General features: G+C 37.1%; 1 protein-coding gene across 11 annotated transcripts in view; it reads left to right on the top strand.

The window, feature by feature from the left end:
• Positions 1–249: 249 nt before the first annotated feature.
• The window catches only part of KIF6 (kinesin family member 6), a 167,860-nt gene continuing 154,605 nt past the window's right edge, over positions 250–13,504 (top strand). For 4 of the 11 annotated variants that reach the window (XM_068185499.1, XM_068185494.1, XM_068185490.1 and 1 more), the window contains exons 1-3: positions 252–392; positions 1,564–1,670; positions 3,688–3,762. In XM_068185499.1, the coding sequence (XP_068041600.1) occupies positions 270–392; positions 1,564–1,670; positions 3,688–3,762 (305 nt within the window). In that variant the 5' untranslated portion in view covers positions 252–269. Of the gene's footprint in view, positions 393–568; positions 694–1,563; positions 1,671–3,687; positions 3,763–13,504 lie in introns of those variants that run through there. The other 7 variants (XM_068185495.1, XM_068185491.1, XM_068185500.1 and 4 more) reach the window with 5 other exon arrangements.

Here is a 13,504-nt window from a genome sequence, read left to right as displayed (position 1 = left end):
CTCCTCCATAATCATGTCCCTGATTTTCCACTTAATTTAAATTAGTGTGCTTGCAATCACAGTAATCTGGTCCCTGCCACTATATCCCACCAAAACTAAGGCCAAAATACAATCCTGTTGTTTGTGTGGCTCTTCCACAAGTAACCACAGAATAATGGGGTTCTGCCCTTACTGCTTTCTAAGTTTAGCTCTTGTAGCAAGACAACATCTTTTTCCACTAGAAATTTTGGTTTTTTCACAATCATTTTCATATTCCAATTAAGGAGTTTATGTCCTCAGTGCCTGTAATCTTGGTATTTCTCTCCATGGTGCTTCAACTACATAAGGGCAAAAGACCTTCTTTTGAGCCTGACACAGGTGGGCTCAGCCGGGAGATCCCTGCGGCTAAACAGGTGCGGCGCAAGACATCAGGCGGGGAATGCCCGGGGCGCTCCGCACGCCCCCCGCACCTCTGCGCTCTCAGCTGCGAAGCTCCGGCCGCCGGGAGCACAGCTGGCGGGGGGCAGGCGGCTCTCCCGGGGCAGGCTAGGTAGGGCGGCTCCGCGCTCGTTGAGGCCGTGCGAGGGTGGCGCGTGCCCGCCGGCCGTGCCCGGTTACCGTTGCTGGGGCCCGGCGGCGGTGGCGGCGATGGTGAAGGAAACGATCCGGGTGTACGCGCGGGTGAAGCCGCTGGGCAGGCGGCAGCAAGCGGGGGTAGGTTGGGAGCTGTGCCCGGGGGATGTGCTGGGGAAGCTGGGGAGAGCCAAGGGCTGCCCAGGGACCCACGTTCTCCGCTCAGGTGGGGGCAGCGAGGTAGAGCCCATCCCCTTCAAGAGGCTCGGGCGGTTGGCGGGGGCGGAGAGGCTGGTATGCGGGTGGGTGTGCGGCGAGAAGCTCCTGCTGTCCGAAGCCTTAGGAAGTCCATAAAATCACGAAGTAGAGGAGTTTAGGCTGTAACTGTTGGGGGAGCGGCTGAGAAGTTCCTCAGCCGCTATTGCACAGAGGCTCCGCAGGAAAACGCTTGACACGCGTCACTGGGTTTGCGCAGTTCAGCAGCGTTCTGAGCAAGAGAGGGGAGCGTGTTCCTCCAAGTGTACAGCTGCCCTTCCAAGGGATAATAAAGATAATGAAAGTGTTCCTCGGCAACCGTGCATTTAGGTCTCTTAATTGCCTTCTTGTTTTAAACCAGCTCTTCTCATCGCAGCCTTTGTCTTGTCGTAGCCTCTCCTAATATATTCTTCCAGATTTTTTGGAGAGGTTTGCACTGGGGGTCGTGCCTTTTTTTTTTTTTTTTGTTTTATAACATCACAGACATTAAAGTGGTTTAGTAAGTAAATTATGTCAAAGAGGCTATGGTTTTGTTTAAAGTGTTATTGTAGTGTTTACATGGTGACAGGATAATACTGTTGTGTGCTGATTTTGTTGTGTAGTAGTTAAGGGAGATCTGCTCACGTATTTAGTACAATTTGTAACAAGTTTTTCTCCAGACAATTAGAGGTGTTAAGCTTAGGTAAGTGTTATATCTAAGGGTAATGCTGTTCTATTGATGAAGTTATTCTGTGAATTCATATCCATCCTTATTAGAGTTATTCAGTTGATAATGAGGAACCTCTGCCCAGTCTGGAGATTACTGTGCCACGTGACTTAGGAGATGGGCTCATCAGTAATAAACAAGAAAGCTACAAGTTCAAGTGAGTAGAAGCCTTATCTTTGTACCTTCTGCCTTTAGTGACTGACAATGCTATGTGTAATGATACAGATATATAGAATCAGGAAAAGTCTAACTTCAAAATTAAATTAGAGTATGGATGGGTTTATTTTTTTATGATTCCCTTAACAAGTGGAATACTTCAGGATACACTCTTCACCACAACAGGTCTGATAGCATTGGACAAAATTGTCATACTATTGTCTCTCCATTGCAAGTCATTATACATTTCTAAGTCTCATCTCAAAGATTCATTTATCAGTTCTTCTATTTTTGCACTTTGTTTTGAATTTGTGTATGAAACTGAATTGGGACTGTGATCTAATGAGTTGTCCTAGACTGGCTAAAGAAGTCTTGATGTAAAACATTATGTTTAGATACTGTGTTTCAGACACAGCCAAAGTAAAGAAAACCAGAAACTGTTGCTAGAAATAAATCCTTGGTTTGAGAGTGTAAATATTTTTTAGGAACTTAAAACCAGTACAGCAATATCAAACGTTTTTATTACTTAACAGGAAAGTGAGGCAACACTTTATTCATCACCAAAATTTTAAAGCTAGCTATATAAGAACCTCTTCTGATGAGGTCAAGACTGTCTTTTTCCAGTTTGGATATGCTTCTTTTTTTTTTATAATAAACAACAAGTAATTAGTTCTCAATGCTATTAAAAAGAGAGCTCCACATGAACAACTGCAGCTCAGACTGATGTAGTTTTACATCAGCTAAAGTAACCTGCTTGTAAAAAGAGGAGCTGCCCTCTCCAAATAGATTCGTACGCAACACTACCTTAGTCTGTAGATCCCCAAGCCTGACTTAATGGATGCTGATATGTTTGTCTGACTTTATAATTTATTAAAAACTCTGTAGAGATGCATTTGGAGAAACCCTATGCCTTATTATCCTTAAGACAATACAAGAATAATTGTTTGAGCTACTTGACTGATTAGTAGGATAGAATATATGTTTTCATGTTTTGTGTATTGCATTTGTCTGTGATACTGCACCCACCGCATGGGTCAGCACAGTGCCTTTCTATATATCCAGTGCCTGTAAGGCCTTTCTTCCTACACACCCTGGGAGTTTTGTGCAAGAATAGAGTTCCAAATATGGGGCCAACACAGCAGGGCAGCAGCAGTATGGAGGGCTGGTGGAACATGTGGACAACTTCCTAACATACAGTTAAGCCAATTTGGATATTGGCAAACATGGACAAACTGCTGAGAGATATTAAGCCTGGAAGTAGCTTTGGCTGCAGTGGCCATGAGATAATGAAAATAAGGATATTGAGAGAAGGGAGTAAGGCAAAAAGCAGGATCACAACCCTGGACTTCATAAATGCAGACTTTGGCTTGTTTATGAATCTGCTTGAAAGAATTGAGATGACCAGGAAAACTGGCTGATTTTCAAGGATCACCTTCTCTAAGCTCAAGAACACTCCATCCACATGAACAGAATGATGCAGAGGCAGCAGGAGGATTGGAACAAATGGTCCCTTCCAACCTCAAGAATTCTGATTCTGTAAAATAACTGCAGATATTTTATATAGAAAGTGACAAAACATATTTAATTAAATATCTCATTGTGACCTATAGTAATTGTGCAGCAGAATAAAGGAAATGGCGTGAAAAAATGTGAGCCTGGCTGTATTGGTGGGATGCTGTATTTGGTTATAGTGTAATCTATTTATCCAGGATTCAGTGTGGTGCCAGTTACAAACACTAATTCTCTTGATAGATTAAAATACAGTTTATTTTTTTCTAAGCCACATCATTTTATCAGAAGATTTTATTGTTCAGATTGTGTCAAAGCAGCTCTGTGTACAGCCTATTTATGTACAATAGCACAACAGTAAGCTGTGGTTAAGACTACAGGGAAAACATTGTACTAAGTTATGTAAGCCTAACGATGTAAACATTGACTATTACAAACACAAACAAAAATTTATGAATCAAGTACTGTTTTAATATTCTAAGCAATTATTATTTCCTTAATATTTTCAGATTTCAGAAAATTTTTGATCAAGAGGCAAAACAAGATGTGATTTTTGACAGCATTGCCAAACCAGTAGCAGAATGGTATGTTGCTGATCCTGCAAGTAACCAGGGAAAAGCTATTTCTGCTTTTGTTGTATTACTTGAAGGAGAGCTGTCGAGTCTGTCTTATTGTTGTAAAAGTGGATTGATGTTCTAATTTACTAAATACTGATATATCTGAATCCAGGAGATACACAATCCCCTAAGAACGTTATGCATACTAAGGTTCCTTTTTTGACTCTTCAAATAGCAATGCTAGTGTTGCCTCTTTTGTTGTATAGCGATGGAAATCAATGCCCAATTATTTTTTTTGTCTGCAATATAAGCTGACTTCATTGCCTTAGAATAGTATTTTTTATATAGTTTAATGTAGAGGTAAACCTAATAAAAATTTTATCCCCCCATATAATTTTCATTAAGCTAGGGACTCTCATTAATGTTTGTGGTGATATTCCTAAGTCTTTTCATAACTTGTGTTTTGACATGTAAGGCAATGCTTTTGGCACTGTTTTGTTTTGTTTTGGTTTTTTTTATCCTCCATTTTCATAATCAAACAATGTTCCTATCTCACAGCCTGGAGAGGCAGATATTTAAGACTAATGAAGACTTCTGCATTCATTCTGTGGATTGAATGCCACTCTGAAACAGGTGTATTTTTCAATGGAAAATGGATTTTATGCCATTCTCTTTGCTCAATTTACTGTCTGTGTTGCTGAAATTTGTAGTGGTTTTAGTGTGGGAGAAAATTCCGTGCAGGAGGAAGCAGAATTTCTGCATAGTGTTTGCTTTTTTATCAAAATTACTGCTCAAAATCCAGACTAGTAGTGAGTTGTGAAGTATTACTTCAAGTGCCAACTTCTTTCTCATTCATTTTCTGACCCACCTGTTGGTTTAAGTCACAACTCTGCAAGTTATTTCCCAATCTATTGCACAGTCTCATGTTTAGCACTGTAGGAAAACAAACAACTTCAGCTGGACACTAAGCCTTTCTCAAGTGGTACAAGGAAGAAAAATATATCTCTATATTTTTTTCTTTTTCCCCACCTCTCCTGTTTTCCTCTCCAAAGTCCCACATAAAGCAGAAATCTGACAGTGAAAATGAAAAGCCAGTGCATTTGAGATTTCATTAGAATAAGCTAAATAGACTTAAAAATAATGCTTATTTTCTCATCCAAAAGATATTTCTTTGCTTATCTGATATTATCATATATAGCTTCACATTAACTCACGCACTTAATTTTAAGTATTTCTGAGTTTAATGTTGACTGCAGAAAAAAATCTTTATCATATTTAAGTGTGTTTGGAAAGAGAAGTGTTAAGACTCATTATGTGCTATGGACTTAGTTATCCTCAACAAAAGTTCAGCATATCAAAACTAACTAGTAAGAAACTGGCTACTTTTTTTCCCTTTGGAGTATTTTGCTAGACTATGGAAACGTTTTCCAGTTGAACAGATCACCTATACAGTGCTCTAATAAACAGGAAGGGGTATTCTTCTCCTTTATTTCAGTGTTAGCTGATAAAAGCCTTGTTTTATATATTAATTTTCTCCATTATGGAGGCTTTAGTTTCAGGGTTTAGCTCTCCAAAACCTTGTGTCCGGAGCCTCAGTCTGACCCACACCTTTATTCCCAAAGATGTTCCATATGCAACACATTACACAACTTTGGCATGCATATTCATCCCCTGGCCCCGCCTGTCCTCTCCTCTCATGCTAAATAGATCCACGCCCTTCTGGGCACACGTGGTTTGGTGTGGTGGTTGCGCGGGCGTCTCGGGGGGTCTTCTGAGGCTGAAGATTTTAGTCTTCCTCATTGCTGAACTTTTGAACTTTTCCTCTCTGCGCGTGTGATTTCTGTCCTTCACTGCTTATCTGTGAACGTCTGTCAGTCTTGATAGGCTTGGAGACAGAGGGGCTTCTTTATCTAGGTTCTTTGCATCCCTGGGTATTGTTCTTTTATGCAAGAAGCTTCAGAAATTTGCATTTTTCTTATGCCCTTTGAACCATGGTAGAGGTTTCATAAGTAAAAGGTTAAAATTCAACACATAACTCTACAAACTAAAATATAAATGCTTAATTCATTTTGTTAACTTAAGTGAATTCCAAAAATCTCTATTTCACTAGAAGGAAGGAAAATGAGGGACACTGATGAAAAACAACTTCAGATCTGCAAGAACTGAGATAAAGACAGGGCCAGCAGTATCCAAATATCAGAGATATTGGTTTCTTCTGCTTTTTTCATTACTCTAGTATTTTATAGTATTGAGTATTTGTTTGACCACATGCCTTTTATGTTACTACTCATTTAAAATGAAGTTGGCAGAACTCAGGTAAAAATGATAATAAGAAGCCAAAATAAACTAAGAAAATTAAATTAGTTTTTAAGATCAAAGTTTTTTCTTGTTCTCAGAATTTTCTCTTACCTACTTAAAACCACAGATTTTAGTGTTATTAAATAAGGGTTTTTTATTGTTTTATTTATTCATATTATAAACTCTGTGCAAAACTTTCACTTTGAACTTTTTCAGCCCATTAGAATAATTAAGTAATAAGGGATCTCTGTAGATCATGTGGACCAATCTTCTGTGGAAAGTAAGTCTGGCTTCTAGGTCATGTTTCTCAGGCCCTCATCCAATAGAGATTCAAAAGTGTCCAAAGATGGGAATCCCACAATCCATCTGGGAACCTGTTCCAAGGCTTAACTACTCTCACTGTGAAGAATATTTTCCTTATACCCACTTGGAGTTTCTTCTCTTGCCACTTGTGACCACTGCTTTGTGTTCTACCAGTGTAAACCTCTGGGAGGAGTTTGAGTCCATCTCTAATGATCCATTGCAGAAGGTGCTGATTAGGTACATGTAGGGCTTTCTCTTATCTGGGTTGATAGGAAACAGTTTACTTGGCTTCTTGTGCATGACATGCTGCAGCCTCAATTCAATTTGTTCTGACAGGCTCACTCCAGTTTCTTTAGTGCATTTTTCATCTGCTGGTGAACCCAAAAGTGGGGACAGAAATCGAGGAGAGGTTTTTTTTTTTTTTTTTTTTTTTTTTTTCCTTCCAAATTTTGAAGGTAACTGTTCTGTTTGACTCAGCAAAAACAGTGCAGCAGCAGAGGAAGTGGACTTCTTGGTTATACTTAGGCAAAAGCCTCCCTAAAATCTCATTAACAATGAGCACAGAAACAAATGAAAAGTTTTGTCTGTAAGCTTTAAATAGAACAAATGATCTTCACAGGAAATTAAAACAAAGTGTAGTCAGAAAACCCAACCACAACAAAACAACCTCAGTCTGCTTTCAACCTCTGTCTGCTGTCACTTGGCTTCTACCACTATTTATATTGTCTCAGATAGTCAAGGACAAAGTACTGAATGATATTTTAGACTCTAGTCATAATCATATAGTCATATCATTGCTTCCATGAGTTATACTTCTGTATCACACTATATTTGGGAGTTAGACAGCTTTTGGGATTGAGACAAGGCAGTAGTGTGACTGAAATGCCAGTCAATAACTCTGTAACAGCATTCATTTAAACAGGGATCTGAACAGAATTTTCAAATTAAAAGTTCATATCTCACTGTGCATGTTTTTAATTCACCACTAATTACAAGTTAGAACATGCAGGTTACTTGATAAGTGAGTAAGAAACTTGAGGGAAAAAAAACATGGTATTGCTCTTCTTTACGTTAATGTAAAAAATTGTCCTATGTTTGATAATGGATAGTTTCTCAAAAGTCCAAAGTGCAGCAGAGAACACATGTCTTAATTAATTTGTCATAAGGCCAAAACTGATTTTCTTGAGCAATCATCATTATGTAAGCTTTTATGCGACAACGCTTGGGTTATTAGGTGGTATTAAGGTTGTACTGAAAGTGAAATGTATAAGGAATATTTACTTCAGCCTTCAGATTTTCTATTATGTCTTTTTTTTCAAAACAAGAGAAGTACTAAAATTTTGAGTATTCCACGTTAATTGGAAAAAATATTTGTAGAATGTATGTTGGGAGTTTCTAAGGTTTTTGATGCACACAGATAGGTGTAAATCCTGTAGTATGTTTCAAGCATATCTGCAGCAGCAGAAAATTTGCTGCATCAAATTTTCCCCCTAAAACTCAGTGACATATTGGAAAGGTGGTCATTGAATTGAATAAGCTGTGGATCATGATCTTACTTAACACTTTCCAGGTAGAAAACTTTCCCAGTGAAGGGAAAGTATCCCTTAGTATTCTGGTTAGAAAAAATACTAAAAGTATTGCAATTCCTGTCTCAATCACTGTTGTTGGGGTAGATTTTTTTTCCTAGTCTGTGTCATAGCTGGAGGTAAAACTTGAACATTTTTAACTTATCCCATCAAGCTGCTGCTGTAATACATGATTAGGTTTATCTAGCAGTGGTATCAAATCAACCTCCTTAGTCAGCTGTGTGCACAAACCACCTTTTGCTTGGAAAAGGTGTGATTTAAATCCTAAGCAAATAGAGGATATATTCAATGCTTTCTTTCTGCTTAAACTTGTTGCTGTTTAGCTCTGTGAGGTGAAGCACAAGCTGTTGGGTTGCTAAAAACCAGCAGTAAGTTTTCAGTGCTTGACCAGAAAAGGAGCATTCAATTCTTCAGGTAAAATGTAAGAACAGATTTAATCCTTTTCTAAATTATAATCCTCTTGAAGAGAACATATAATTTGATGATAAATTACAATGCAGACTAAAAGGATAAAGAAGATTTAGGAATGTAATAAACAATAATTATTAGTACTTAGGGAGTTGCTTGCCTGCAATTTATGGTGTTATTTGCTTTTTTCCCATGCATTCTTATTCTGATTTCCACCATGCAAAATCTTTTTGCACTACTTTGTGTTGTTCAGTGATATTAACTTTGCTAAAGAGACTTTCTTAATGCATAAATACTTCTTGACGAGCTCATAATACTTGGCAGACAATCATGCTGTTTCTTCATCAATATTTTGATTTAAATCAACTTTTCTTGCAGTGATCAAAAAGACAAGACTAATGCCTATCATCCTACCCACCTTAACATGCATGAAATGTATGTAGAAGTGGTTACATAGATGTACATGTTTACATTTCCAATAAAGCAAGCAGACATTTTTTTCTTATATTCAGTTTTGTAATATGTGAAACTTCATATGACTTGACCACATGTATTCTCACTGAAACACAAAAATAAATATTCAGTCTAAAAAGATATATTTACCCAGTATTGACATAATTATCACTTAAGCTACAAATTCTGGAAATCATGATAATCTGGTATAATGAGTTAAATCTTAAATATTAATATTATATTTGTTCAGTTCTGCCCTCTTTGAATTTGCAACTGACTTTTTGGGGCCTTTCCTAGCAGTCATGAAACAATCTTCCACACATTAATAAGCTGTGAAGACAGCTCAGTATATTCAATGTGATTGAAGACCTATTGCCCATCCATGTTTTCTCTGAAATGTCAAGTTTTTGTGGAAATCTTACCTTAACAGAATTTGAAGTCTTGGCCAGGTTTCTTTGAGAATTCCTTGTATGCAGAAATTCAGGCCAATGAAATTTGTTCCCATCAAATGCATCTTACTGTTCACAGGTGTGACCTGCAGAAAGTCAGACTTGCTGCTCATGCATGTGGCAAATTAAGTTTTCCTTGACACATTTATGTTGGTCCATGTTTTCCAGATAGAAACATGGAGTATGTGGTTATAAGCAGTACAAGCAAAGCCAAATCAACAATTTTTTAGAAACTGATTTTTTAATATATATTATTCTTTTCTCTTAGAAACTAAGTCTATCATAAAATGTTATAAATATATGCCTGCATGTTTTAGTGAATAATGAAAATGATCCCTCTGAATTCTGTAATAGAATGAAACAAATATAGAAATTTAGACAAGATTTTTAGTCATTGTATTTAAAATTACTTTTCTCTGTAGTAGGTGTTTTTAGGTCTAGCTTAGTATTGATAAAAAAACAAGACCCTCCAGTAACTCTGGCTGTCGTAACTTGGGTAAAATATGGTAGAGACAGATTTCTCCAACAGTACTTTAGCTAATCTGTCTGGAAGTTGTCCATGAACTTCTGAACAGGGTACTATACAATGTTGTATAAGGTCATGAAAGATCTTTTCTGCAAAGCCTCTCCTTGGTTTGTGGGTCTTTGTGTTTTGTTTGAAGTAGCAAAGAGACTACGTATTCAACAAATGTCTCCTTAACCATGCCAAAATTCATCCTTCAGAGAGAAAAAAAATTTCTGGGTATTCTGATAACACCACGAGGGCATGACTGAAAATACACTTTTGCTGTATGTTTTTTATATATGTATAGTCTTAAGTGCTCACATGACTACCATCACTATCCATGTGAACCTGTGCAGTTTCAAACACTGAGTTTAACAAAATTTGGAGACTTTTGTTCTGAGACTCTGAAGAGCAAAGATGCAGACTTTGTGGGAACTGGCATCTTGCAAAGTAGGTTTTGCTGAAAAGGCAGAAAAAAGCTGCTGGTTCTCTATGAACCTTTCCCAGCCAAGAGTCACTTCCACTACTGTTGCGGACAGCTTTAATTTGCAAGTGAGAATCTTTGAGGAACCCTTTGGTGGATGCTGTTTAGAAAATATGCCCTTCTCTTGTTGTAATGGGTGTTGCAAACTTTTTTGGTATCTGCTGCAATTCTGTTTCAGGATGAAAGAGACAATATGTACATTTTTCTGCTCACTATAAGGACTTCCAGCGTCTGAGGGACCCATCTCTTTGCCAAGGGTAATTATGCAGTATAGTTTGTTTTCTTAAACAGCATTTTATGGGTGGCTAACAGTTTATGAAAGTTTTTGAGCTTTTTATTTTCCTAAAGGAATTGTGCACCTTGAGTTGAAAATACTGTGTACATATATTAAACTTCTTGAGTATTTAGTAAATAGTTATTGATTTGGTATTGGTCCATCCAGATATTGTTACCTGTTCAGTGTTAAACTCTTTGGGAAAATGAACTAAAAATAGATTGATGGAGTTTTGGTTGGGGTTTTTTTTGCCTTGAAGTACTTAGAACTGGAAAAGAGCAAAGTGTGTCTCCTACAAGTATTTCCTATGGTAATAAGTTGTCCACAAGGTTCATTGCTAAAACATCCTGTATGGCCACTGATTCCACATGAAGTTACTTAAAATAAGTGTGAATGAGACACATCAGACCTGGATTTTTGACTTAATCCATGTTATCACATACAGACCTTCAAAATTGACATTGACTAATAGTCACACTATTATACTTAGAATGGTAGTTATATATTTTCTGTTTTGGATTATGTTCTTTTATAAGTATATATATGTACAACCCCTTAATTTTGTGTAGTTCATAAGTTTAATTTTCTCTGCACAAGGTGATGCAGTGAAGGCTTTTCATTTTCACTGCATCTTCCCCTCTACTCTTTTCAGGAGGCCAGATCTCATGCTTCTGAGCCAAAGCAGCTTTGTCAGTCCTGCCTGAACTCCTAGTCCCTTGTCTCTTATGTAAATAAGTGTTTTGCGTGTCAGACTTAAAAAGGGAATTTGTTCTCCATCCAGTCCTCATGGAGTTGTATGTTACTCTTAGAAGGCTTTGCCAGCAATTTCACTGGTATTATTGGTAGTCTTTCCTTCCAGGCTTCCTTAGTACCTCAAGCAGGCTGTCCTTAAATTGACTCGATGGTAGCTGTTATACACTCTGAATGAAAGATATATGTGCTGTAAATGTGGACAGTATGCAATTATTATTCATATATAATTATACGCAGACATATATAGATACTTGCACATAAATTTAGAAAATAAGATTGACTTTTAGCTCAGAATTTAAAGAACATAACTGTGGAATCAAAATAATCTGTGTAATGCAATATTAGGATAACCTATAATTGCACTGGATTAAAAGAATGCATTATTGACATGGATATATTCACATTTTATGAGCTGTCAGGGTTTTCTGGAAAACTTTTCAGAGCTGTGCTGATGCACTGCAGAAAATATAAGAATATATAGGAATCAAATAGCAAAACTCACTGACTTTTGCAGTTGTTTTGACATCATATAGTATGTGATGCTTTATCCTGTGTTTACGTATGAGGTGATTCTAATCAACAGCTTTTTCTGAAGTAGTTAGAAATCAGAATAAAATCATGTTGAGTTAATAGTCTGCAGTCACACATTTACTAGTTCTTAACACATTGCAAGATACACCTTTAAAAAAGAGAAGGAGTAAGAAAGTTTAACAACCCTAGTTGCCAGCTCTGAAGAGCCAGAGAACTCCTTTAAGAGCTGAAGAGCAACTATACTGCATCAGACCAAGGTTCCATCTAGTGCACTGTGTTGTCTCTTACAGGGACTAACAGGCAATGCTCAGAAGAAAAAAAAACAAAAAGCATGTAGAGCTGCCTCCTGTATGTATCCTCTTAGTCTTCAGTTATTTGTAGTTTAGGGACTTTCTGATTTCTCTGTGATTAGTAGCCCTGAAGAAAAATGTTTTGGTGATTTATTCCAATCTCTGCTGAAGCTTGTGTGACATTTTAATGTCCAAAACATGGTGTGGCAAAGAGTTGCACAGCTTAACTACAATTTGCTTGAAGAATCATTTCCTCTTGCTAGATTTGAATCTGCCGTGTCTGAACTTCTGTTGATACCCTTCACCCTCTGACAACTCATTACTGTCGGCAGCATTCAGACATGGTGACAGTGGGCACTAGAAATTCCTAAGATAGATGAATGAGGTGTTTTATAATAATAATAATTGTTTTTATTTGTAACATCTGGAATCTAATATCTATATATATTCCATTCTTGTGTGTTTTAGGAGCAGATGTTCAATGTAGTTCCTTTCAACATGTTTATGTTGTTGTCTTTGACATCCTACTGTAATGGATTAAAATAAGCAATTTGGCAACTACCCAGGCCTTTAAATAAACTTTAAGTTGGAGAATCATTGCATCTCTCTTGGTGCCAGACCAGCAGCTATCTATATACATGTTTCTTTTCCTCTTACACAAGGGTTGTTTCTCTCTTTTTAGTTATTGGAATTGTAGCTTATTTATCATTTCATCTTTAAACAAAATGCAGAAGAATAATTTTTGCTTTTCAATTTTTTGAACAAAATTGGTGGGTCCTTAAACATAGTAAATCCAATCCAAAATTTAACAGGCTTATCTAGTGTTTGGTGGAAATAAGGTGGAAGTTAATGGTGGCAGTGTGGTGAATTAGAGAAAAATATTTGAACTGGACTTTCATTAGGCACTTCTGCAAACAGAAGTAAGAGGTGTGAAAAAGATGAGTCTGAATGCCATTTCATGATGTGTCATTAATAGCTATTTTGTCTGTTCTATTAATGCTTCTTGTGCAGTCATAATTATAACAGAAAAGTTTGCTATTACCAATGTGGGTTTGTGTATTTTCATATTAAATGAAGACATTATTACACTGATTTAAGCACAAGTTCTCCTGCATATCCTTTTCAAAGCATAGTCTGGTATTTTAGTATAGTTGTATTCTCAGAATAAAAGGTGGACCCTGGTATCCCTACGTGAGTTTCTAACCGTAATATAGTTTTCTCTGTTTGCTTTTAATGAGGTCCTATGTGAAATATTTCTTGATTCTTTTAGTGTATGAATGGCACAATTCCTGACATCTACAGTCTTTAAAGAGATTAAATATCATCCTTGCAAAAAAATCATCTGCCAAACTGCAAAGTATGAAAAGGTAGTGTAAATAGTAATAAACATGATCAGCTTATAATGGATGAAATCAAGGCATTAACAAATTCTTCC

Source organism: Anomalospiza imberbis, chromosome 3 (genome assembly GCF_031753505.1).
Source record: "Anomalospiza imberbis isolate Cuckoo-Finch-1a 21T00152 chromosome 3, ASM3175350v1, whole genome shotgun sequence".
NCBI classification, from domain to species: Eukaryota; Metazoa; Chordata; class Aves; order Passeriformes; family Viduidae; genus Anomalospiza; species Anomalospiza imberbis.
Note: the sequence above shows the minus strand (reverse complement) of the source record. Positions and strands in the feature narration are given on the sequence as shown.